The sequence below is a fragment of the Neofelis nebulosa genome, chromosome 8 (genome assembly GCF_028018385.1).
Source record: "Neofelis nebulosa isolate mNeoNeb1 chromosome 8, mNeoNeb1.pri, whole genome shotgun sequence".
In the NCBI taxonomy this organism is placed as follows: domain Eukaryota; kingdom Metazoa; phylum Chordata; class Mammalia; order Carnivora; family Felidae; genus Neofelis; species Neofelis nebulosa.
In genome coordinates, this window is record NC_080789.1 from 22,829,104 (window position 1) to 22,853,975 (window position 24,872).

The following is a 24,872-nucleotide window of genomic DNA, read 5'->3' on the forward strand; positions in this document are numbered from 1 at the left end:
AACCCAACGCTTTCAAAGGTGTGAAAAAATGAGTTTTCATATGCACCACTTGAGGAGAGTACAAAATAGATATAACTTTTCTGGAAGGCGATAAGATATAAAAGCATTTAAGGTGAGTATTGTCTCTAACCCAAAAATCTCACTTCCAGAAATTTACCTTAAGGAGACATTTACATACGTATGCAAAGATATAAAACAAAACAAAACAAAACACAAAAAAGAGTTAACAGAGTTGTGAGTTCAAGCCACAAATTGGGTGTGGAGCCTACTTAAAAAAAAGTTAAGAGAGAATGTTTGGGTAAGAAAAAAACATGAAAACAAAACAAAATTAAAAACAAAAAAGGTGAGGGGCACCTGGGTGACTCAGCTGGTTAGACGTCTAAATCCTTGATTTCCACTCAGGTCACGATCTCACAGTTTGTGAGATCGAGCTCTGTGTCAGGTTCTGTGCTGACAGCAAGAAGCCTACTTGGGATTCTCCGTCTCCCTTTCTCTCTACCACTCCCCAACTCGTACTCTCCTTTTCTCTCAAAATAAATAAACATTTTAATAGACACACCAAAAAAATGAAAACAACCTAAATGCCCACCAAGTATGGATTTAAAAAATTAGAGTATGTATGTAAAGTGGAATATTATACAACCATTTAAAACAAAACACATCTCTATGGAGTACCTGGGCAGCTGAGTTGGTTAAGAATCGGACTCTTGATTTCAGCTCAGGTCATGATCTCACAGCTTGTGAGTTCAAGCCCAGCCACCGGCTCCACATTAACACAGATGCTGCTTGGCATTCTCTGTCTCCCTCTCTCTCTGCCCCTCCCCTGCTCTTTGTCTCAAAATAAATAAACATTTAAAAACAAAAAACAAGACACATCTTCACGCACTGACATGTAAAGATGTTCACCACCAACTGATTTAAAAAATGAGAAACATGACCCCCAAAACAGCACAAAATATGTTGGTATCATATAAACATATTGGGAGATGTTAGGAAGTCTATTCAACGAAAAACATTTTGGGTTACTTCCAAGTAGCAAGATTTGGTGCAATTTCCCCTTTTTCTTTTTTGTACTTTTCTATATAGTCTTAATTTTTTCAATACACATTATCATTTTTACAATTTAAAAAACTTCTTAAAAGGTGCCTGCGTGGCTCAGGTCATGGTCTTGCAGTTCGTGGGTTTGAGACCCACGTCAGGCTCTGTGCTGAAAGTTCAGAGCCTGAAATCTGCTTCAGATTCTGTCTCCCTCTCTGCCCTTCCCCTGCTTGCACTGTCTCAAAAATAAAAATAAAACATTTAAAAAAAGAGTTAAAAAAAACTTATGATTTTTATAAACAGTGATCATACTAAAATCCTAATGTTTAGAAACTTGTATTAAACATTAAGACTAACCACAGCATTGTTGGTATTGAGCATTAGTTCTCACTCAAGGTGAGTGTCAGCTCTAGATCTTCATCTAAAACATATTTCTCACATGCTTACTCCACTGATGTTTTGGCTGTGCTAAGTATGACAAAGCAACAGAAAATATGCTTTGGTGTCATTCCTTGGATTAAGAGGACACAAAAAAAGAATATTCTTTACAGTATAATATTCTAAGTTCCTACCAACTTTATTTCAAATACAACACAAATTTTTCCATGGGTATAAAATCCAGATCAGAATGTTTGCAAGTTTTTAAAACATTAACAGAACTCTATCCAATGTAATACAGTGAGTGTCTAAATATATTAATTTATGGATTCAGTAAACATTTGAGCCCCTATGTGCCAAGCCCTGAAGTCTACAGAGATTAAATCATATCCCTGAAGGAATTCACAATCTAGTGGGAGAGAAAAATTTAAAGAGGTAATTAAAAGACTCACAGAAGTTTTTTTTTTTTTTTTTTTTTTATGTTTTTAATGTTTATTTATTTCTGAGACAGAGCACGAGTGGGGAGGGGCAGAGAGAGAGGGAGACAGAGAATCCGAAGCAGGCTCCAGGCTCTGAGCTGTCAGCACAGAGCCTGACACAGGGCTCCAACTCATGGAATGCGAGATCATGACCTGAGCCCAAGTCGGTCGCTCAACCGACTGAGCCACCCAGGCGCCCCTTAAAGAGATAATTAGAATGTCATGTCCTAAGTGCAAAAATACAGGTAAGTACAAATCATTTGGGGTGCACAGAGAGGAGGGATAATCATTAAGTGTCAACAATGACTATATACTTTTAAAGTCACAACTGTGGCACTTGCAACATAGGGAAATAGAGCATGTGCCTATACTTGGCAAGGTTCACCTTGACATCTCATGTCCAGCATGCTAATGTCCAGTATTAGCATGAAACTGAATGATAGTAGAAAGTTATGATTGGAATAAAGCTATGATATTTTTTAAACATTAATAACATTTTATGATCTCAATTTAAACATAAACGTCCCCTCTGGGGCCTGGGTGGCTCAACTGGTTAAGCCTCCGACTCTTAGTTTTACCTCAGGTCATGATCTCTGGATTTGTTAGTTCGAGCCCTCATCCAACTCCACACAGACAATGCAGAACCTCCCTGGGATTCTCTCTCTCCCTCTCTCTCTCTCTCAAAATAAATAAACTTTAAAAATTTTTTGAACATAAAACGTCCCTTAATTTTTAGTTATTTTTTTAGGTTATTTCGAATTGCTAAGCAAATTGACAACCTGAAACTAATTTCCAACTTTACCCATCCCCATTATGTAAATTTTAAACACGTTTTTAAACTCTGCACAAATCATAATATTCTGAAAAAATTCAGTGTCCCACTTTTGTAACCGCATCAAAATGTAAAAACAAACTCTTCAAAGATGTTAAACAGAAAGAAAGTAAAGGGCAATTTCATCCAGGAAACCAGTAATAGTTGGCTACTTCCTCTCTCAGTAATCTCTCTTCCTGGTACAGGAGCAGGATGGTTAGTTACTAATTATTCCTTGTCCCAGAATTCTGCGTCCCTGAAATCGGCTACTGAACCTCCAAAGAACCCAGCTCGGGCAGAAAAGCGAGGCACAAACTTACCCAAACCTGTGCACCATGGTCTTACTGGAAAGAGCAGCCCTGCGGGGACAGACTGGGAAGTCAAGGTGGGGGTGGCGGTCTGGGGAGGGAAGTAATGGGGGCTTCCTAAAAGGAATGTAGGGCGCGGCGCGCAGCCCCGGGGCAAGTCCGGGCCTCACAGGTGCCTACCAGAGCCTCCGTAGCCCGGGGCGCCTGAATGAATTTCGGCCCCCCCCCCCCCCCATCCCCGGGGACCTCTGACTGGCGGAAAGGTAGATGTCACCCCCGCAGGCCGACCACACAGGCCCGGGGCGCCGAGGTGAACCCGGGTCCGAGGGCCGCCCTCTGGGTGGACCCCACCCCAGACACAAAGGGAGGAGGGCCACTCGGGCAGTCGCTCTTTCCCTTCAGCGGAGCCTGGCGTCCCTACGGACGCCGCCGCGGCTTCAAGTCCTCGAGGGTCGCTGATGGCCGAGACTCCTCACCTTCCGCTCCCTCGCCCCTTCAGGCCAGGAATACAGCATCAGCGTCCACTTGGTAACTCCTCCTCTTCGCCTCAGAACCGCGGAGCAGTCAAAGCCCGCTCCGCCCGCCCAGCCCGGACAGCGCGCGCCCGCGCACGCAAATAAATAACACTCCGAGCGCCCAGGACAGTACGCCTCCGCGCGCGCTCCAGCTGCTGCTAGTGGCCGCGCGCGCCTAAGGATGCGTCCTCCGCCCCACCCCATGGCGGGGGCGTGGCTAAGCCACGGGGGCGCGCCGCCGCCCTCCCTTCACAGGGGAGGGCGGCGGCGCGCTCCACGTGGCGCGCGCTGCCCCTTCCCGCCCCCTCGCTTCGTGGCGCGCCGCGCGCGCCCGGAATCCACGATTTCTTCAGGTTTGTGGCATTAATGCTGAGGAAAGGGGAAATAAGGTCGCCAGGTGCCTTAGCTGGCGGGAGGCTGGAGGAGTCTGTGAAGCTGGAGAACGGCCGGGAAAGGAGGGGACAGGTTTCTGGGCGGCGCTAAGTCCAGGAGGGGGCGCGGTCACTGCTGAGGCGTCCCGCTCACCCAGGGTGAAGCTCCCTTCTCTGGGTTTGTCGTCCTCCGGACCTCCAGACATGTTCGAGGTGAAGAGCCGGAAGAAGTCGGGACCCAAGGGAGCCCCCTCGGAGCCGGGGAAGCGGAGCGACGGTGGGAAGAACCCCGAGGCCCGGGGCGGTGGAGGCGGGGGCTGGGCGGACCCCCGGACCGGCGTGAGCCTGCTGTCGCTGGGGACGTGCCTGGGCCTGGCCTGGTAAGTGGACGCGAGGCTGCCTGGGCCCTGGGTCCGGCCTCCGACGGTCGCCCCGCTCTTCCCTGGGCGCCGCGCGGTTCAGCATCCCGCTGACCTCCAAACCCCAGACCTGCGGCTTCGGTTCCTCTGCCTCAAAAAAAGGACAGCCCAACTTTTTTTTTTTTTTTTCCTTTTCGCTCGTTTCTTCCAACTCATTTTTACTTTGTATTAGTAATGTGCCCTGATCACTCAACTGGAGTTGAAACTAAGGCCTGGGAACCAGTCGGCCATTTCTTAAGAGATGCAGATTTGGCCAAACTTTATTAAGCGCCTGCTATGCGTCGAAAGCTTTTCCGTTCGTGTAACCCACCATTTCCTGTCCGCTGTACATTTATTTGTCTTGGACGCCGTTGTCCCACCTTCACCCCATAACTGCCTAATGGCAGGGTTTGCAGCCGTTAAAGAAGTTATTATGATCTCAGGGCAACAAGCGGTTAATGATAACCTCAGAGTTTGGAGGATTTCTCATGTGTTGATCATTGTTCATGCGTTATGAATTTAAGGTGTATTCCTAAATTCCAGATTGAATTTTACTACTGTGAAATGACAAAAGTGTAGTTCTGGTGTTCACCGAAAATGACATAAAGTCATCTATAGTTTTTAAACCAAGCAAATAGCCATACATTGTTATAAGAAAAATGAATATTAGAAATAACCTTAAAACCAACTTATTAATTGTATTTTCCCCATTTTCTTGAGGAATAACCTGTTTCATCTTAATAACAGGACTGATGCTTTAAATTAAAATTTCCTCCACTTTTAATTGATTTTTAAAGTATTTAGAAGATAGTTATTCATCTTCAAGAGTAAAAGAATTCTAGAAGGGACCCTGGATGTCCTTTAGACCATTTTTGATGGTACTAAATTTTGAATTATACTCTACTGGTGACTGAGTTGAAGTTAAAAGATTTGTTACAATAAACTGAATGTTATTGAATGTGCTTTTTAAAAAAAAAGACATTATTCATCTTAGCAAAATGATATTTTGTTTATGTAATATTTTGATTTTAAAGACTAAATTTACTCTTGTAAATAAACTGCTCTTATGTCTTAAAATACATGACTGTCCCGCACCTGGGTGGCTCAGTCAGTTGGGCTTCTGACCTCCACTCAGGTCGTGATCCCCCAGACGGTGGGTTCGAGCCCCAGCGTTGGACTCTGCTGGCAGCTCAGAGCCTACTTTGGATTCTGTGTCTCCCTTTCTCTGTGCTCCTCCTCTCTCTCTCTCTCAAAAATAAAAACATTAAAAAAAATTTTTAATATAAATAAAATGCATGAATTTCTTTAGATAAATAAGAATCCTTTTTTACTGAGAAAGCTATTCAGTAATAGGCTAAAAGATACAGATCTTTCTTGACTTAGGATGGGATTACTTCCCAGTGAGCTCATGATAAATTGAAAATATCATAAGACGAAAATGCATTTAATGCACCTCACCTACCAAGTATTATAGTTTAGCCTAGCCTGCCTTAAATGTGTTCAGAATGCTTAACATCAGCAGACACTTGAGCAAAATCATCTAACAAGCCTTTTTTATAAGGAAGAATTGAATATCTTATATAACTTAATACTGAAAGTGAAAAAACACAATGGTTGTACTTGAATCAGTTGTATACTCTCTTAGTCACATGGCAGACAGGGAGCTAAAGGCTGCCACTGCCTAGCATCAGGAGAGAGGATCCTACCAAGTAGACGATCAGGATCACATTGCTAGCCCAGGAAAAGGTCAAAATTCAAGGTACAGTTTGTATTGAATGACCAAAAAGTCAACAAAATTTAAGTCAAACCATTTTAAGTTGGGGATCATCTGTACATGTTGCTTCCTTCTCTCTGAAACCTAATACAATTGGTTTTAGTTACTGAATTTATTCTCATTAATTATCCAAAGACCCATATTCATATAAGACAAATTACATCATAAAATGTTCAACCTTTCAGTAATTTGGTTACTATTCTGGGAAAACACACTAACAGAAATCTATAAAGGAAAACTTGAAAGGTAGACACTTTAGTGCAGGAACTTACTGTCAGTGCTCACAATAAAGACACAAGTTACATTCAAAATTTTCACTAACCTCATTTTTCATCTTTTATCCGTTGTTTCTTGTTAGTGAAGTTTTATCTGAAAGGGTTATGCTTTAAATGCCTTGATTTTCAAAAATGGAATATGGTTACTATTTTCCTGAACATTCAGTATTGTGCCTGAAAATGAAGCTGTAGTATGAAACAGAAGGCTAAGTGGATACTGACCTTAGTGGCCCTGGAACTCCCTTTCTTGCATAAGGTCCATTATAACAACTTCCTTTGCTTATTTGCCTCTTTTTCATTACTAAGTTGAAACAAAGCCAGAGGAACCCTGTAAGTCCTCAGTCAGCTATCTGCCACCATCTAAGATTACTAAAGGAGCTATGTAGAATCAACACCCTAAGGAAATGAACACTTTTTTGTGCTACAGGGCCCTGAATCTGAGGTGTCTGTAGACAACAATAGATAGATGAAGGAGTTGATGATGAAGTGTTGTAAGGCCAACACTAAAGTAGCCAATTAACCTGGGTCCCTTTCTTCTGTATCTTTTCCTATATGATAATGAGAAGAGGCCAAAAAACAATAAGGGTGTTCTTCTCTTCCTGTAAGGGGTCTAATCCATCCATTCCATCTTTCATTTACTATAAACCCAACCCTGGTTTCAACAGTGAACAGATGTGGAACTTCCATCAACTGTAAGCAGTGGAGAAAGCTGATCCTTTATACTACTATAGGCTTGTCATAGGGATGAAAAGCAGCTGCACAAAGCAGTCTGAAAGAAAGGGCCAGCATATAAGAGAATAGCTGATGTGTAGTGTCCTAACTGCATAAATTTGTAGAGATTAAATTCTCTACAACAATCTTATGAAGTCACTTTACAGATGAGACTATAACAAAGATAAATAACTTGCCCAAGATGATTATACAGCTAGTAAATAGCAGAGCCAAAGTTGCTCGGCTCCATACCTTTTTTTTTTTTCTGAGAGAGAGAGAGCATGTGTGATCAGGGGAGGGGCAGAGGAGAGGAAGAATCCCAAGCAGCTCTGCCAAACCTGACATGGGGCTCGAACTCATGAACTGTGAGATCGTGACCTGACCCAAAATCAAAAGCCAGACACTCAACAACTGAGCTACTGAACCAGCTAGGTGCCCCTCAGCTCCATGCTTTTAACCAGTATGATATGCTTCCTCCCTTTGATACTAATCCTTAAGAGGCCAAGATCCTAGAAATAAAAATCCCTAGTCCAGAACTATTTATAGTCCTTTTCCAACTAGAAGCTATAGCCCTTAGTAGACCCTGTCTGTCTCATCTAAACTGAGGAAGATTGGGAATAAGGGGGCCTTGAACTTCTGTTAGAATACGCCTCTGACAAAGCCCTTTGGACACTACTCTGGATGCCAATTTCAAAAATTTAGTTTTTCAGGATTGAAGCTACTTTCTGTCAGCATTGACTTCTAGAAAATCTTCCTTCTTCTTAATGTTAAAATGAGTTAATATTTATAAATCATTTTAAATTTTTTAATGTTTTTGTTTTTTGTTTTTTGTTTTGAGAGACAGACAGAGTACAAGTTAGGGAGGAGCAGATAGAGAGGGAGACAGAATCTGAAGCAGGTTTCAGGCTCTGAGCTGTCAACACAGAGCCCGATGCAGGGCTCAAACTCATGAACTGTGGTATCATGGCCTAAGCCAGTCAGATGCTGAACGAACTGGGCCATCCAGGCACCAATATGAATCATTTTAGAATAGTGCCTGGCACATCTAAGTGAAAAATAAAATAAATGTATTTTAACTCAGCACCATTCAAACCACTTTTCATTTTTTTCATTACTAGCACAAAATCAGCTTAAAAAAATTTTTTTATGTTTTTATTAATTTTTGAAGGAGAGAGAGAAACAGCATGAGTGGGGGAGGAACAGAGAGAGAGGGAGACACAGAATTCGAGGCAGGCTCCAGGCTCTAAGCTGTCAGCACAGAGCCCGATGCAGGGCTCAAACTCACAAACTGTGAGATCATGACCTGAGTTGAAGTCGGACGCTTAACCGACTGAGCCACCCAGGCGCCCCATCTTTATGCTTGTTTTTACTTACATGCATTATTATTCATATGTAGCAATGGTCTTTTTTTTTTAATCTGTTGAAAAGCTAGCCATGAAAAAAAAAACTACAAATTATCATCAGAGATATTTACACTAATATGACATAGTTTTTTGCACTAATATGACATAGTTTTCTCCAAGGTTTTGCTTAATATTTTAATTTTAAAGAGAAGTCCAGAAATAGCCAGCATTAAAAGTTTTAATAAAATGAAAAGTGCTATAATGTGTTATAGTAGTGGATCAACCTTCACAAAAGTCTCTTCTAATGATTTTATTCTGAATAAACACATGGATCTACAGGATAAATCCTTGTAGTAACACTGGAGTAAAGGATGATAAAACTAATCTCTGAAATTAGACTTATTTCATTAGTGTATTCTCCATCCTTGGTCTCTGTCTAATCTCAGTAAGCCTATACTCTGAAAAGAATCTCTTAAAATCCAAGAATGAAACAGCCAATATAAAAAAGAAGTCTATACATTCATCTTTGAAAATTAGGATAATGGCATTTTCTAATAACCAGAAATTTATTTAAGTCATACTGGGGGGTGGGGGGCGCCTGGGTGGCTCAGTCAGTTAAGCGTCCGACTTCGGCTCAGGTCATGATCTTACAGTCTGTGGGTTCGAGCCCCGCATTGGGCTCTGTGCTGACAGCTCAGAGCCTGGAGCCTGCTTCCAATTCTGTGTCTCCCTCTCTCTCTGCCCCTCCCCTGCTCATGTTCTGTCTCTGTCACAAAAATAAATAAAAACATTATAAAAAAAAGTTAAAAAAAAAAATGTCATACTAGGGGGGTGCCTGGGTGGCTTAGTTGGTTAAGCGTCCAACTTCAGCTCAGGTCATCTCACAGTTTGTGAGTTGGAGCCTCACAAACAGAAAGCAGGCTTTCTGCTCTCCCAGTCCATTTTGGATCCTCTGTCCCCTTCTCTCTGCCCCTCCCCGCCATTAACATTTAAATAAATAAATATCATATTAGGGACACTTGGATGGCTCAGTCAGTTGAGCAACCTGCTCTTGATTTCGGCTTAGGTCAGGATCTTACAGTTTCACGGGTTCCAGCCCCGTGTTAGGCTCTGCACTGACAGCATGGAGCCTGCTTGGGAGTCTGCCTCTCCTCTGCCCCTCCCCTGCTCGTGCTCTCTCTGGCTCTCTCAAAATAAATAAAAACTTTAAAAAAATAAAAATAAAAATCATATTAGCACATAGGAGAAAAGTCAATCTATGCTAATTATGTAACTTGGGCTTACTCAATTCACTGTTCTCTCATAGGACAGAGATTAGCCATCATCAAAAGAAATTTATTTCATTCAGTATTGTAAACATTTGTTCAAAAAGCAAAAAGTTCATTTTAGTTTTGGACAGTTTTATAGCAAGTTAGCCTAATAATGACATTTATGAGTCTGAAACATCACCTTAGCAATAGTACGCAAACCTCAGAAGTCTTTCATCTTTTGAGTTTTGGGATCTTTAAATGTTTGTCTTTCAATGGAAGTCAATTTCATAAAACACTATCAATTAGTAGTTCTCAGCTTGACTGAATACTCAGATAATATGAGGAGCTTTGAAGATTTCTGATATCCAAGTCACATCCTACACCACATAAGTCAGAATTTCTGTGGGTGGGATCCAGGCATGAGACTTTTTAAAAGCAGACAAGTGACTCCAATATGTAGAAAAGCTTTTGAACCACTGGTCTATGTACTATGATTTAAGTACTTTCTTCATATGGTTCTGATCCACTGCTTTTTGATGACTCAATAAATAACACAAAGAATTTTAACCGCTGCTTTTTCTGAGCCCAAAGAATTGAGTCAAAGTAGATGAACCAAAATGGTATTAGATCCAAAGCATTTCTTTTGTGTTTGCTTATTTCAAGTCCTATACAAACTCTATTTATTGTTTTTAAGATTTGGATAACTTTTTTATGCTTCTACCCTTTGCTACTTTATCAGATGAAGAATGCAATTTTAAAATGCAAATCAGATGCAATTTTAAAATGGCATCTATCTAAAGTACACTTATGTAGAAAATAAAGTACACCTATATGACTCGTAGTGTTGAGTATAATTAATTGTAGAGCTTATACTCCCAGCATTGCATTATATCACCACTTTGACAATGACTCCTGTTTTCATAGTTTTAACTATTGTTATTTTGCGACTTCTAATCATCATCTCTCTGTCCTATTCCAATTTTATTTTCTTTTCTACATTTTAGTTTAAAAATACCTTTTTTGGGGGGGTTGTCTGGGTGGCTCAGTCGGTTAAGCGTCCAACTTCAGCTCAGGTCACGATCTCACAGTTCATGAACTCGAGCCCCACGTCGGGCTCTGTGCTGATAGCTGAGAGCCTGGAGCCTGCTTCAGATTCTGTGTCTGCCTCTCTCTCTGCTCCTCCCCTGTTCATTCTCTTTCTCTCTCAAAAATAAACATTAAAAAAAAAATTTAATACTTTTTTTATATAGGTAACTCTTCTACATTTCAGTATGAAAACACTTATTTTCTAGATATTACCCATATATAGCCTTGAGAAAAATAGTAGGGATCCCATATCTTGTTCTAGATAATTCATCGTTTCTTCCTCCAAAATATTTCTTGTGCATACAACTATCACACCATCTCACTCCTGAACTTAGACTTGAACAGGAATAGTTTTCACTTTCTATTAATTTGTTGAAATAAACTACTAAAGGCTGTCACCACTCATACCAGAATTTATGTTGTCCTTACCAGAAGTATAAAAATGTTCCTTCAGAATTCAAACTTGGGGGCCTGGGTGGCTCAGTCAGTTAAGCATACGACTCTTGATATCAGCTCAGGTCATGATCTCAGGGTTCATGGGATCAAGCCCCAAGTCAGGCTCTGACTTGTATGTGCTGACTTGTGCTGACAGTATGGAGCCTACTTGGGATTCTCTCTAACCCTCTCTCTCTCTGCCCCTCCCTCACTTGTGCACACACTCACAATAAATAAATAAACTTTTTTTAAAAATTCTAACTTAAATGGATATAAATTAGGAGGTAGTGAATTTTTTTTTTCTTTTCCAGGTTTGTATTTCAGCAGTCGGAAAAGTTTGCAAAGGTGGAAAGCCAATACCAGTTACTGAAAATAGAAACCAACAAGTTCCAAGGACTTCAAAGTAAAATCAGTTTAATTTCAGAAAAGGTAATTATTAATTGGCTTATTTGGGAAGATTTTCCCATTTTTCTTCCCTACTACCACACTTCTACCCCAGTTCATAATTTCCTTTTTCCTGCCTTTTAGACCATTACTGTCTTAACTCTCACTGGTTTTCCTACATCTTTACATTCTCCCCTTCAATCCAATTTAGACTCAGATTATTTTGAAAGGAAAGGATTTTTTTTAATATAATATATGTTACTGTTTAAAAAGACCAATATTCTCATATTGATATGACTCCAAATTTCTATTTAAGTGTCTAGGGTACTGAAAATATAATTGTTCTTTAGGTAGGTACAAAATTAGAATAGGAATGGACTTTTTGGGCAAAGATCCATCAGTTGCTTTTTTTTTCTTCTTCACTTTCCAGCTCGTAAATTTATATACATCTGCATATAATAATGACTAATATAAAAATAAATATTGATTCTGTAGCCAAATGAAAATTAAAATCCATGTGTATGTTGTGTTTCTTAAACCTGCAAATGTAGATGCATTATTGCTGGAATTCTTAGATATGTGAGACAGATAAAAAAATTTTAACTGCCATGCTTCTCAGGAGAAGTCAGCTGCAACCAATAAAGCATCATGGAGGTCTTGTCTGGCTAACAGAAATCAAGCTATCACTGGGAAACATGCCTTCTTTGTTCATTTATTCATTCACTAAACCTTTACTCATGTCATAAGGTAGACAAGGACTTGTGCTTGGCACCAAGGTGAACAAGGATTTACAAATTAGACAGATGAAATGGAGGGTCTGAGTTCCTGCAGCCTCATGCACAGAATTAGTATATAATCCCCCAGAAGAGAAAAGCCATGGATGAAAATTATACACCTCTCACATATGTCAGGGGATTCCGTAGAGGGTAAGCTTAGGGGCCTTGGAAAGAAGCTGCATAGGGCTGCAAGAATGGGTATTTTGACATAGGGCTCAAGTTGGAATCTGGTTGTACTTGTTGGGGCTATAAAATTATAAAATATGTAATGGGGCTCGAAACCACAAACTGTGATATCATGACTTGAGCCAAAACCAATTAGATGCTCAACCAACTGAGCCACCCAGGCGCCCCTGAAAATTTTATTTTTAAGTAATGTCTACACCCAATGTGGGACTCAAACTTACAACCCCGGGATCGAGAGTTGCATGCTCTATATATGTATATATATATGTATACACACACACACACACACACACACACACACACATTTATAGAAAACAATTAGAAAAATTATGGAAAAAAAAATCCCAGGAGATAGGAACTCCATGTACTTAAAAGCTATTGAAAATAAATTTTGAAGAAAGACTTCCTTTTTAAGTGAAAAATTTGGTGGCAATTAAAATGCTTTTTGAGGCAGATTTTTAAAATATCATCATGGGATCCAAGAAATATTCAGTCTTCGCAAAACTCTTTCTCTCCCAGTCTTCCCTAGGAGTAGTTCAACAATAGCTGCCTTTTCGCAAAGCTGGTCCTAAAGGCCAGCATAATCAGTAGGAGAGGAAAACAACTAGATGTGGGCTCTCATCACAACTGTGTGACCTTAGAAAAATAACTTTAACTTCTCTTGGCCTCTATTTCATCATTTATTAAATGAGAATAACAGGATTTTTATGAGGATCAGATGTGATATAATGTATATGCAAACTTTTTGAAAACTTTAGTAATAAATTTAAGGTATTAAGCCCTTTTTCAAAAAATATGAAAAAACTATTAGGATACATTGACAGCCCCTAAATGCAAATTATTGTGGCATGCTAAACACCATGTATTTTTAGATTAAATCTTGAGACCTTTACTATGGTGAAAAGTTGATCTTGTACTTGGTTGGGGTCTACTGGGATATAGTGCGTCCAGATTACAATGATGGTCTGATAAACAGCCTAAATAGGAAATTACCTTCGGTGAAGATAAGCTTACATCTTCAAAATGCTGATATTAAGACAACTAACAGTATTACTGATGTACAAATATTTCTCAGAATTAATTTCTAGGGGCGCCTGGGTGGCTCAGTCGGTTAAGTGTCCGACTTTGGCTCAAGTCATGATCTCACGGTTTGTGAGTTCAAGCCGCGCATCGGGCTCTGTGCTGACAGCTCAGAGCCTGGAGCCTGCTTCGGATTCTGTGTCTCCCTCTCTCTCCGCCCCTCCCCCACTCACGCTCTATCTCTCTCAAAAAATGAATAAATGTTAAAAAAAATTTTTTTTTAATTTTCTAAAGGATCTTGTATTATAGCTACATGTGTACATTAAAAATAATTTTTTAAAGATCTTATTTTTTTTTAAGTTTATTTATTTTGAGATAGAGCATGTGAGCAGCGGAGGGGCAGGGAGAGAGAATCCCAAGCAGGTTGTACACTGCCAGCACAAGAGTCCAACATGGGCCTCGAACCCACAAACCGTGATATCATGACTTGAGCCGAAACCAATTAGATGCTCAACCAACTGAGCCACCCAGGCACCCCTGAAGATTTTATTTTATTTTTATTTATTTATTTATTTATTTATTTTTTAATGTTTATTTTTGAGATCGAGAGAGACAGAGCATGAACGGGGGAGGGTCAGAGAGAGAGGGAGACACAGAATCCGAAGCAGGCTCTAGGCTCCGAGCTGTCAGCACAGAGCTCGACGCGGGGCTCGAACTCACAGACTATGATATCATAACCTGAGCTGAAGTCGGACGCTTAACTGACTGAACCACCCAGGCGCCCCTGAAAATTTGATTTTTAAGTAATGTCTACACTCAATGTGGGACTCGAACTTACAACCCTGGGATCAAGAGTTGCATGCTCTATTGACTGAACCAGCCAGGCACCCATAAAAATAATTTTTAAACAAGGCTTCAGAGTGGTTTTATTATATTTGGTCACACATTGTTCCTAGCTTTCACCTGGGATTGCTTCAGATCTTGACTGGGTAGGCCTAGAAGGTTTATGGCCATTCTTCCTAAATATCAACAAACATGTTTTTTATACCATAAGATACAGGGGCTACAAAAAAGCATTGGACATGCTCTCTTCCCCAAGGAATTTAGAAGCTTTCATATCTTCACCTAATAACATCAGTCTGTTGAAGAGTCAGATTTCGGAGTCACTTCTAAGCTTTTCCTCATTTCAGACTGCTGATCTCCCCTCAAAGCATCCATTCTCCCCATGCTAATTCTGTCATGACACGAATCATAATCTATTGTCAGTTTTTGTTGTCATTAATTTGCCTCCTTTACTGCTCTTTAGAGCCAACACTGTGTTTTTTATCTCTATACCCCTGATGCCTAATAATGGAACAGAGGATAATCAAGAAATCTTTTATTTTTTAAGTTTATTTATTTATTTTGAGAGATAGACAGCATGAGCAGGGGAGGAGTAGAGAGAGAGAGAGAGAAAATCCCAAGCAGGCTCCGCACTGTCAGCGCAGAGTCCAATGCAGGGCTGAAACTCACAAAACTGTGAGATCATGAGAGCCAAAACTGAGAGTCGGACGCCTAACTGACTGAGGCACCCCGATGATCAATAAATCTTAATAGATCTCCAGAATGTGATGTAAAAGATCCAAAGTGCTGTCTCCTCCGTCCTGTTATAAAGTCAGGAACCATATTATGTCTATATTTTCATACCTAGTGTGTAGCACGAGGTCTGGCACAGAGCGAACACTCAAAAATTCTTTAATTATGTGTGCTAAGTACCAAACAGGTGTCAAATTACACAACACAATAGGTGCTCCAGGAGTTTGGGCTGTCAGGGCTAGGGCTGTGGAGGAATGCTGCACTGAGGGGTGAGATGTGGTCTGAACCTTAAAGGAAAGACAACTTAGCTAAGCAACAAGGAGGGAAGAATAGCATATAGAGATAAATTTAGGACTTTATCATATTAGAAGTATTAGGAAACATTGTGGGTTTTTTAATGTTGTACCATCATGTTCATGGCAGTTTTTAAAAGCTTAATTTGGCTCTAGTGTGTAGGATGATTTAAAAAAGTAACTAGAAGCAGACATTAGATAATACTTCTGGAATATTTTCCTTGATCGTTGAAATCTGGTTTTGGTGCCCCATGTAAGTGCTTCCATAATTCTTCCCCTGTCATAACACACGTAGACTTGGCTTTCTCCTCAATTAAACTAAGCTGCCTAAGGGCAGAACCATGTCTTTTATAGTATTATGTCTTCAACACTATGCTGAAATATTTAATAAGTTAATGATCATTCTAGACCTTCCTGTAGTCTCTAAGGCTGTTATCTATACGTAAGTTTAGACTAAAAGAGGTCCACAGCTTGACCTGTCTCTATTCTAGGCACATATGAGGAGATGCCAGAAACTTTACCGAAATATACTTATTAGCACAGATTACTATTTGATGTGAGTTGCCTCACTGAACATGATTTTTATTCATTTTTGCCTTTGTTATAGCTATAAGATCTGATTCTGGTACCTTCTCTGTAAGAGGTCAGTCAAGAAATTTTCAGGCACAAACTCTTCCAGAATCATAGAACTTAAGAAATAAATCTATGATTAACTAGAATTCTACGATTAACTAGAATTCTGTGATTAACTAGAATTAACTAGGTTACAGTTTCTAAAAAAAGCCAAATAACTATAAAAATGACAACTAGGTTGCTCTCCATTGGAGTAAGAAAAGAAGGAAATGTGATATACTTCAGGCTTCTTTGACATTATTTCTTTCTTGAATATCCTTCCATGAAAATGTGCAAATATTTAGATTTATAAATTCAGGTGCATGTTTTTCTACCATAGTGCTAATCTATCGCATTTATTTAAAATGTTTTTCTGTCATTATGCTTCTGATATAATTGGATATCTTAGACATATTCAGAATTTGAACTGGGGGTGTGATTGTTAAAGTGTGTTTCCCTAATATAAAAGTTATTAAGTAGCTTTGGGAATTGTTTTGTGTTATAAATACAGCTTGGGTCTACTGAAAGTATCCTGCAGGAAGCTACATCATCCATGTCCTTGGTGACCCAGTTTGAGCAGGAAGTATCCAGCCTGCAAAGTACCATGCATGACATTCAAAATAGTGAAGAGCTGCTCACCCAAAAGATGCAAAGCCTTAATGAGAAATTCCAGAATGTTTCAGATTTCTGGAAAAGAAGCCTAGATGAAATGAATGTTAATACAGACACTTTCAAATCAGAATCAAAGCACATACATTCTCAAGTTACTGTCCAAATTAACTCAGCTGAACAAGAAATAAAATTGCTCACTGAAAGGCTAAAAGATTTGGAAGATAGCACACTAAGAAATATTAGAACAGTAAAAAGACAAGAAGAAGAGGATCTTCTCCGAGTAGAAGAGCAGCTTGGCTCTGATACAAAAGCAGTTGAAAAGTTAGAAGAGGAACAGCATGCTCTCTTTGCCAAAGATGAAGACCTGACTCATAAGCTTTCCAGCTATGAACCCAAAGTTGAAGAATGCAAGACACATTTGCCAGCAATTGAAAGTGCTATTCGCTCTGTTCTCAGGGTCTCTCAGGATCTGATAGGGACAGAAAAAAAAATAGAAGACTTGACTACTCAGATGTTTAATATGGAAGATGATATGCTGAAAGCAGTATCTGAAATAATGGAGATGCAGAAAACCCTTGAAGGAATTCAGTATGATAATAGCATATTAAAGATGCAAAATGAACTGGATGTTCTAAAAGGAAAAGTTCATGATTTTATGGTATATTCAAATACAAGAGAAAAGGGAACTTTAGAAGAATATAATCCAGAAAATAAAGGAATTGATAATGATTTTTAAATGCACTACATTTATTTTGATGACCATATTGTTATACGTAAACTTATTGTTTCCATGCTTTTATGTTATTTTGATATGCCTCACTTTATCCTACATTAGCAGCAAGTGAGATATTCACACACTTGGATTATCCAGATAATCAAAGCTTACCCTTTTAAGCAATAAAATTTATTTCATTTTGGCCATTTTAAATAGAAATATTTCCAAAATAACTTCTCTACTTTTTTAAAGCAATATACTTAATATTTTTAAATGTTTTTCTAATAATTAATGGGCATTACTATGAATTTCACCTATTATATTGGACCCAAATATATTAACATGGCTAGAAGCTATTGAGGAGTATTTCCCTTCTCACTAAATGACCCTAGTTTGCTATATTTTCAAACCTTATGTCTATTTCTTATACCCTTATTACCACCTAAAGATGCGACCCATTGGCCCGAGGTTGGGTGGGAATGTGCCTGCCCTAATCAGTTCTGCATTTGCTTTGTAATTTACTGCAAGCCAAGATCCAGACCACCAAGTGCATAGGGAATTTGTCTAAAATGAAAAATAAGATGCCCAAGGAGGAACTTAAGGTGCTTTGCTATGGATTAATATGTACTTTTTGAAAACTGTGGAGCCTGGGAAACATTTTTACTTTTTATTAAGGTTCTAAAATATGTTACAGATACTTGTAAGAATTTTTAAATGAGAGTAAATATGGGGGTGCCTGGCTGGTTCAGTCCATAGAGTATACAACTCTTGATCTCAAGGTCATGAGTTTAAGCCCCATGTTGGGCATAGGGATTACTTTAAATTTCTTTTAATTAAAAAAAAAAAAAAAAAGTAAAGATGTTTCTATTGAAGTTTTTACCCTATGAATTAATTGTGTATCCTCTGAAGTATGGACTGTTGGAATATCTTTGTATACTTGGGCTTTCTTTGTTTTTTCAAAGGTTCTATCTGTGTTACAGTCTCTCGAGTTTGCTAGATACATGGTCTCTAGATAAATTATTTTATCTACAATAAAAATATACCAATACACCTGTGGCCTATTTTAAAGAGGAAAAAGCAACATAATGAGAAATTATGGTAACTATAAGGTAACTAAGCATATGTCATTGTTTTAAAGAGCTCCCAAACTACCCAAGCCAATTTGTTTTACATAGTGATTTTATTTTATTCTAACTCATATAATGGAGTCATAAGGAATAAGATGTAGACATACTGAGATGTGATTAAGGGGAGATCTAGTCAGATTTTTCAAATAATGATAATCGGAAAATGTTCAGGGTTGGGGGAACACATAAGACTCTTATTGGTGACTGATGTATCAAAGTGTCCAAGCTTGGCATTGAAAACTGAGTCAATTGCATATGGAAGGAAGTACTATTCTTACTTGTGTCTTCTTGCCAATAACCAACTATAGTCCCAGTTTTATTATGTAGTATCAGTGGAATTAAGCACAACTTGAGGGGCACCTGGCTGGCTCACTTGAAAGAGCATGTGACTGTTGATCTCGGGATTACGAGTTTGAGCCCCATGTTTGGTGTAGAGATTTTTTAAATAAATTAAAATGTTAAATAAATTTAAAAAAATAAGTTTAAATGCATGATCATAGTTATAAAAAATAAACACAAAGAACTTGAAAGCAGTCAATTGCGAAAAGTAGTTGTGGTCAGGTAGTTTTATTATTGTAAATTTGCACATTTTTTAAAAAATCCCAAACAAGTTCTATTTTGGGTTTAGGAGGTCCTATGGTAGACAGCCATGGGTCATAAAGATAAGCCTGAAAGAATGCTACTATTAAAAGCATAGCATTAATTTCTGGAATCTTAACATTAAATCCCTTGACTTCTGAATGTCTTAAGTTCTTATCTGTGTGCACTGACAAAATTGTTTTTGTTTACTTTTATTTTAATGCTAATAAAATAGATTCTGAACTTCACTAGAACTCTGTTATTTCAGCTTCCAACCCAACATCTCAGATGTGATCTTCACTTTTATTTATTTGGCCTATTACCATATTTGATACATCAGTATTAACTTGTATATACCATAGTACTGGTTACAGAAAATGAATGGAAACAAGATGGCCATTCTGTTCTATAGTGACAGTTACAAGGGAATCAAAAACTGCCTTTCTCTAAGTATTTCACGAGAAAACTATTGCGTACATGTATATACATATTATGTACATGTGCATATGTATATTTTCCTTTATTCAGTTTTTCCTATAAAAACCTGTCAGATTTAGATGTACCTGATTTGTCTTCTGTTTCTTACATTCATTTATATAACACAGATCCTTGAAATTTCAAGAACTTCCTGTGTATCAAATATTAAATTATACTGTTAGTCTTTCCTTTAAGGAAGATTACCATATTCTAAAACACATTTTTGTATCTTTGTAATTGATAACAAATTTTATATCAGTTAATTTCTGATAGTACTGGGTCCATTTTTTTAATTTAGTACAAGTAAATCACTTTTACAAAACAAACACCTAATTTTTTTAACTTCTGGATGCAAAGTTTAAAAATCTATTTATGGAGTGCCTGGATGATTCAGTAGGTTAAGCGTCCAACTCTTGGTTTCAGCTCAAGTTGTAATCTCATGGTTCATGAGTTCGAGTCCCCTGTCGGGCTCTGTGCTGGCAGTGCAGAACCTGCTTGGGATTCCCGCTCTCCCTCTCTCTCTCTGCCCTTCCCTCACTTGTGTGTGCTATTTCTGTCTCTCAAAATAAATAAACTTAAAAGAATCTATTTATGTCGGTTAAGCATCCAACTTTGGCTCAGGTCATGATCTCACAGTCCATGAGTTTGAGCCCTGCGTCGGGCTCTGTGCTGACAGCTCAGAGCCTGGAGCCTACTGCAGATTCTGTGTCTCCCTCTCTCTACCCCTCCCCCACTCATGCTCTGTCTCTGTCTCAAAAATAAATAAACGTCAAAGAAAAAATTTAAAAAAATATATTTCCTTAAATTTTGCCTAATGATTGTAAGCTGTTGACTAAGTGTACTTTTATATTTTATAATGAAAAATAAAAATGTTGATTTATTATCCATATGGTTTAATGGAAAACTAGTAAGATACAAAGTCAATGGCATTATTTTTCATCTTAACCTGATTACCTTTCTATGAATCTATAATCTCGATCCAAGATTAATATGTCATTAAAAATAATGATACTGCAAATTCACCAAACACATGGAAAAAACTCATTTCTCTATATACTTCATATTTGCACAGGTGGCAAAAGCTCTGCAAATTTGCCCATCATCTGTTTTGTTGTTTGTTTTTTTTTTTAGTTCAGCTATAAAGTATTAATTTAATATGATTCAAAATGCTCCATCACAGCTTTCACAGCAAGGGAGGAGAGAACTAGCATTTTGAGTTATTATGTGTCAAACGCTGCTAGGAAGTCTGTGTTCGTCATTGTCAACAGTAACAGCTCTGTGTATTGAGTACCTACCATGACCCATATTATCACTACTTCCCACTACAACTTTGCTAGCCTTGACACCCATTATTCAAATGAGGAAATTGGGGCTTATCAAGGTTAGGAAACTTGTAGTCACACTGCTACGTCTGTCTAACTCCAGAGGCTACTGACCTCCCACTATACAATGCAACCTGTTACTGTTCAATCATGGGGAGAAAATCACAAGAAATCTATCAATAGAACCATCTTGAGAATTCAAAAAACTAATTCTGCCAAATGTGTCTCTTCCATGTCACCATTAAAGAAGACTGTAAGTCACCCAAAGGTTGTAACTATGACCTAAAATTGTTTGGGCCTTGGGCATAAGAAGGAACTGATAAATGTTTAGGCAAGAGTGGGAAAGCGAGGTGGAGAAAAAGCCTTAGGCCAGAATCTTCCAATCTAGGCTCTGCCACTAACTGTGTGTTCTTGGGCACTTTATTTGGGGGCTCAGTTTTTTAATTTGTAAAATGAGGGAATTATATCAAAAAATCTCTGGGGCGCTTGGGTGGCTCAGTCAGCTGAGCGTCAGACTTCGGCTCAGGTCATGATCTCACAGCTCGTGAGTTCGAGCCCCGCGTCGGGCTCTGTGCTGACAGCTCAGAGCCTGGAGCCTGCTTCTGCTTCTGCTTCTGTGTCTCCTTCTCTCTCTGCCCCTAAACCACTTGCATTCTGTCTCTGTCTCTCTCAAAAATAAATAAACATTAAAAAAAAATTTTTTTTTTTTAATCTCTAAGACCCCTTCTGGCTTTACATGGTTTTAAATTTTAGAGATTAATAAAATTTCCAGGTCCTTTAGTTACAGTTCAAAGATCTTTCATCAAAGTTTTTGGAAAACTAGTTGGACCCACATCATTCCCTTGAACCATTTTGCTCCACTTGCAGATTGAGATAATACTGACCATTACAGGACAGCATCTAGCTTAGTACCTTGTATATATGATAGGAATTTGGTAAATATTTAAATTTCTGACTGAATCTTGTGAATCTTTTTGGTAGACTCTCCAACTCTTCTGTCCATTCTAGGCAAATAATTTAAACAAGCCCTAAGTAATTCTAAAAACAATTTGGTGAAACAATTTCAAGACTATTCCTACACTGTGTTCAGTTAATATGTTAGTAAAGATCAATAGAAGTTCATGATAAATTGCTTTTATAAGCTATCAAGTGAAAGAGAGCCTTACTAGCAGTTTCTTAATGATCTGATCCTTATAAAAATAAAGTTCTGGAGCGTCTGGGTGGCTCAGTGGGTTAAGCATTCGACTCCTGATTTTAACTCATGATCTCATGGGCTCCTGAATTTGAGCCCCATGTGGAGCCCCTAGGCAGGCTCTTCCCTCATAGGGTGGAGCCTGCTTGGAATTCTCTCTCCCCTCACTCTCTCTCAAAAATAAATAAATAATTAAAAAATAAAGTAAGCTCTTTCTGAGGACTCTTAACTGTGTAATGCTGGTAAGCTACATTTACTCTACCAGAGTAAATATGTTAATAAATAATAACCTAATAATGAAATAGAAGAAATAAGCCATCTACTTTCTTCACCCTTTGGAGGCTCTATTTCAGCAAATACACTTGCAAAACCTTTCCCTTAAAAAAAAAACAGTGTTTTTGCAATCACTACTTGATTTCCTTCCGGTTTGTGGTTACTCTTTAATGTCACACCAATAATAACATTTTCACATTCTAACTTCACTACCAAAAAATATTTTGGGCCACCTCTCCCCACCATTAAATAACATAGCATAAACCTACTGAGGAGAAAAGTCCTAAAATATGTTTTGAAATCAAACATATGGGCAAGGAGGGGGAATCACTACTATGAGTTAACTATTCTACATTTCAGCTTGTCATAGCTGCCAGGCAGTTATGTGGCTCAAAATGTTCATCAACTAGGGGTTGGATGGGATGGGGAAAAAATGTTCAGCAACTAATGTATCCAAGTTAAACCAAAATGACAATTTATAGATATCAGTATTACAATGGATGGTGGGGAAGGAGGATGACATGGAAATATACAAAAGTTGAGAACCACTTGTATTTGAAATCACAGGATTTTAGAACTTTGGAGATCATTTTTTTGTTCTCTGGTTGTTTTGCTTTTTACATATCTATCCTCTGCTACACTGAGTTGAGGTCACAACCCAAGCTGTACTCATCTTTATGTCCCTCACACTTGGTATGCCTAAAATACTAGGAATTTAAGAATTAGTTAATTGAATTATTCATGGATAGATACCCCAGGAAATTATTCATAAAAGTAATAGGAGAGGGGAACCTGGCTTTTTCAGTCAGTAGAGCATGTGACTTGATCTCTGGGTTGTAAGTCCAACCCATGTTGGGTGTGGAAATTACTTAAAATTAAAATCTTTAAATGTAATAGGACAATAAAGATATGCATATGGAGTCTTGGGCATTGGTCCCTTCATTCTAGCACTTGAAATAGCTACAAACTTATGTTTCAAAAATTATGGAGGCGCATGGGTAGCTCAGTCAGTTAAGCATCTGACTTTAGCTCAGATCATGATCTCGTATTTGGTGAGTTCAAGCCCCGCATAGGGCTCTGTGCTGGGCATGGAGCCTGCTTCAAATTCTGTGTCTCCCTCTCTGCCCATCCTCACCTCACTCTCTGTCTCTCAAAAATGAATAAACATTAAAAAACAAAATAAATAGCACCTAAAATTTAAGTTGAATTTTAAATATTAAGCTTTTAATCAAGTTAAGTATTGTGGTGTTATATTTTCTTATAGTGTCAGAAGTCTGAAGCTATCGTGGAACAGTGGAAGTCTTTTCAAATAATTGCCCATCTAAAGCGTCTACAGGAGGAAATTTATGAAGTGAAAACCTGGTCCAACAGGATAACTGAAAAACAAAATATACTGAACAACAATTTGACAACTCTTTCTCAAGATGTAACAAAAGTAGACCAAAGTACAACTTCCATGGCAAAAGATGTTGGTCTCAAGGTTACAACTGTAAAAACAGATATACGACGTATTTCAGGTTTAGTAACTGATGCAACATCATTGACAGATTCTGTGCAAGAATTAGAAAATAAAATAGAAAAAATAGAAAAAGATACAGTAAAAAACATAGGTGATCTTCTTTCAAGTAGCATCGATCGAACAGCAATGCTCCGGAAGACAGCATCTGAAAATTCACAAAAAATTAACTCTATTAAGAAGATACTTTCAGAGTTAAAGAATGATTTCAACAAGCACACAGATAGGTTTTTAAGCTTAGAAAGTGACAGAGCTAAAGTTATGAAGACCGTGACTTTTGCAAATGATCTAAAACCAAAGGTGTATAATCTAAAGAAGGACTTTTCCCGTTTGGAACCATTGGTAAATGATTTAACACTACGCATTGGAAGATTGGTTACTGACTTACTACAAAGAGAGAAAGAAATTGCTTTCTTAAATGAAAAAATATCTAATTTAACAATAGTCCGAGCTGAGATTAAGGATATGAAAGATGAAATAACACACATTTCAGATATGGATTAGTTTGAAATTATTTAGATTAAACTGAAATAACTTTTTTAATAACATGACCTTAGTCATGTCATAAAAATACTTATGACTCAGAAATAATGAAATTTTGGAGCAAATATCATTTTGTATTTGATTTGTGAAACTCAATAAAGGAAACCTCATTTAAATGGAGTTGAGAGGCCAGAAGGGGGAGTTCTCTTGCCGTACAACTCCTTGCAGCCCTTTGCCAAACAGGAAGAAGCCTATACTTGACTACCCCAGCAGGAGGAAGGAACATTTTCTCCCTGAGGCAGCAGCCCAGCCAGTGAGAGACTGTCACAACTCCATCAATGAGAAGCCACCACATTTCAAACTCCCAGGTTACTCCAATGGACTATTTGTTTATAACAATCCCTCCCAACAGCCCCCCTTCCTCTATAAAAAGTAGTCCTCTCCTTTGTTCTCCAGGATTGCCTACCGTTTTGCCATAGCTTGCATGTCCCAAATTGCAATTGTTATTCCTGAATAAACCCATTTTGCTGGTGAAATAACCGGCTGTTTTATTTTTAA

General features: G+C 38.4%; 2 protein-coding genes across 6 annotated transcripts in view; one reads left to right on the forward strand and one right to left on the reverse strand.

The window, feature by feature from the left end:
- The window catches only part of APAF1 (apoptotic peptidase activating factor 1), a 93,482-nt gene extending 89,805 nt beyond the window's left edge, over positions 1-3,677 (reverse strand). For 2 of the 4 annotated variants that reach the window (XM_058741687.1, XM_058741688.1), the window contains exon 1: positions 3,491-3,677. The gene's annotated coding sequence lies outside the window, so the exon portion shown is untranslated. Of the gene's footprint in view, positions 1-3,026; positions 3,464-3,490 lie in introns of those variants that run through there. The other 2 variants (XM_058741685.1, XM_058741686.1) reach the window with 2 other exon arrangements.
- Positions 3,678-3,779: 102 nt separating this feature from the next.
- On the forward strand, positions 3,780-24,872 carry IKBIP (IKBKB interacting protein). Of its 2 annotated transcripts, none has more exons than XM_058741689.1 (3): positions 3,780-4,280; positions 11,484-11,601; positions 16,530-19,299. In XM_058741689.1, exons 1-3 carry the CDS (start codon positions 4,105-4,107, stop codon positions 17,364-17,366), a joined length of 1,131 nt encoding a protein of 376 aa, XP_058597672.1. In that variant the 5' UTR covers positions 3,780-4,104; the 3' UTR covers positions 17,367-19,299. The 2 variants fall into 2 exon arrangements, with proteins under 2 accessions (XP_058597672.1, XP_058597673.1); XM_058741690.1 differs by lacking the exon at positions 16,530-19,299 and adding an exon at positions 23,580-24,872 and having other exon boundaries at positions 3,874-4,280.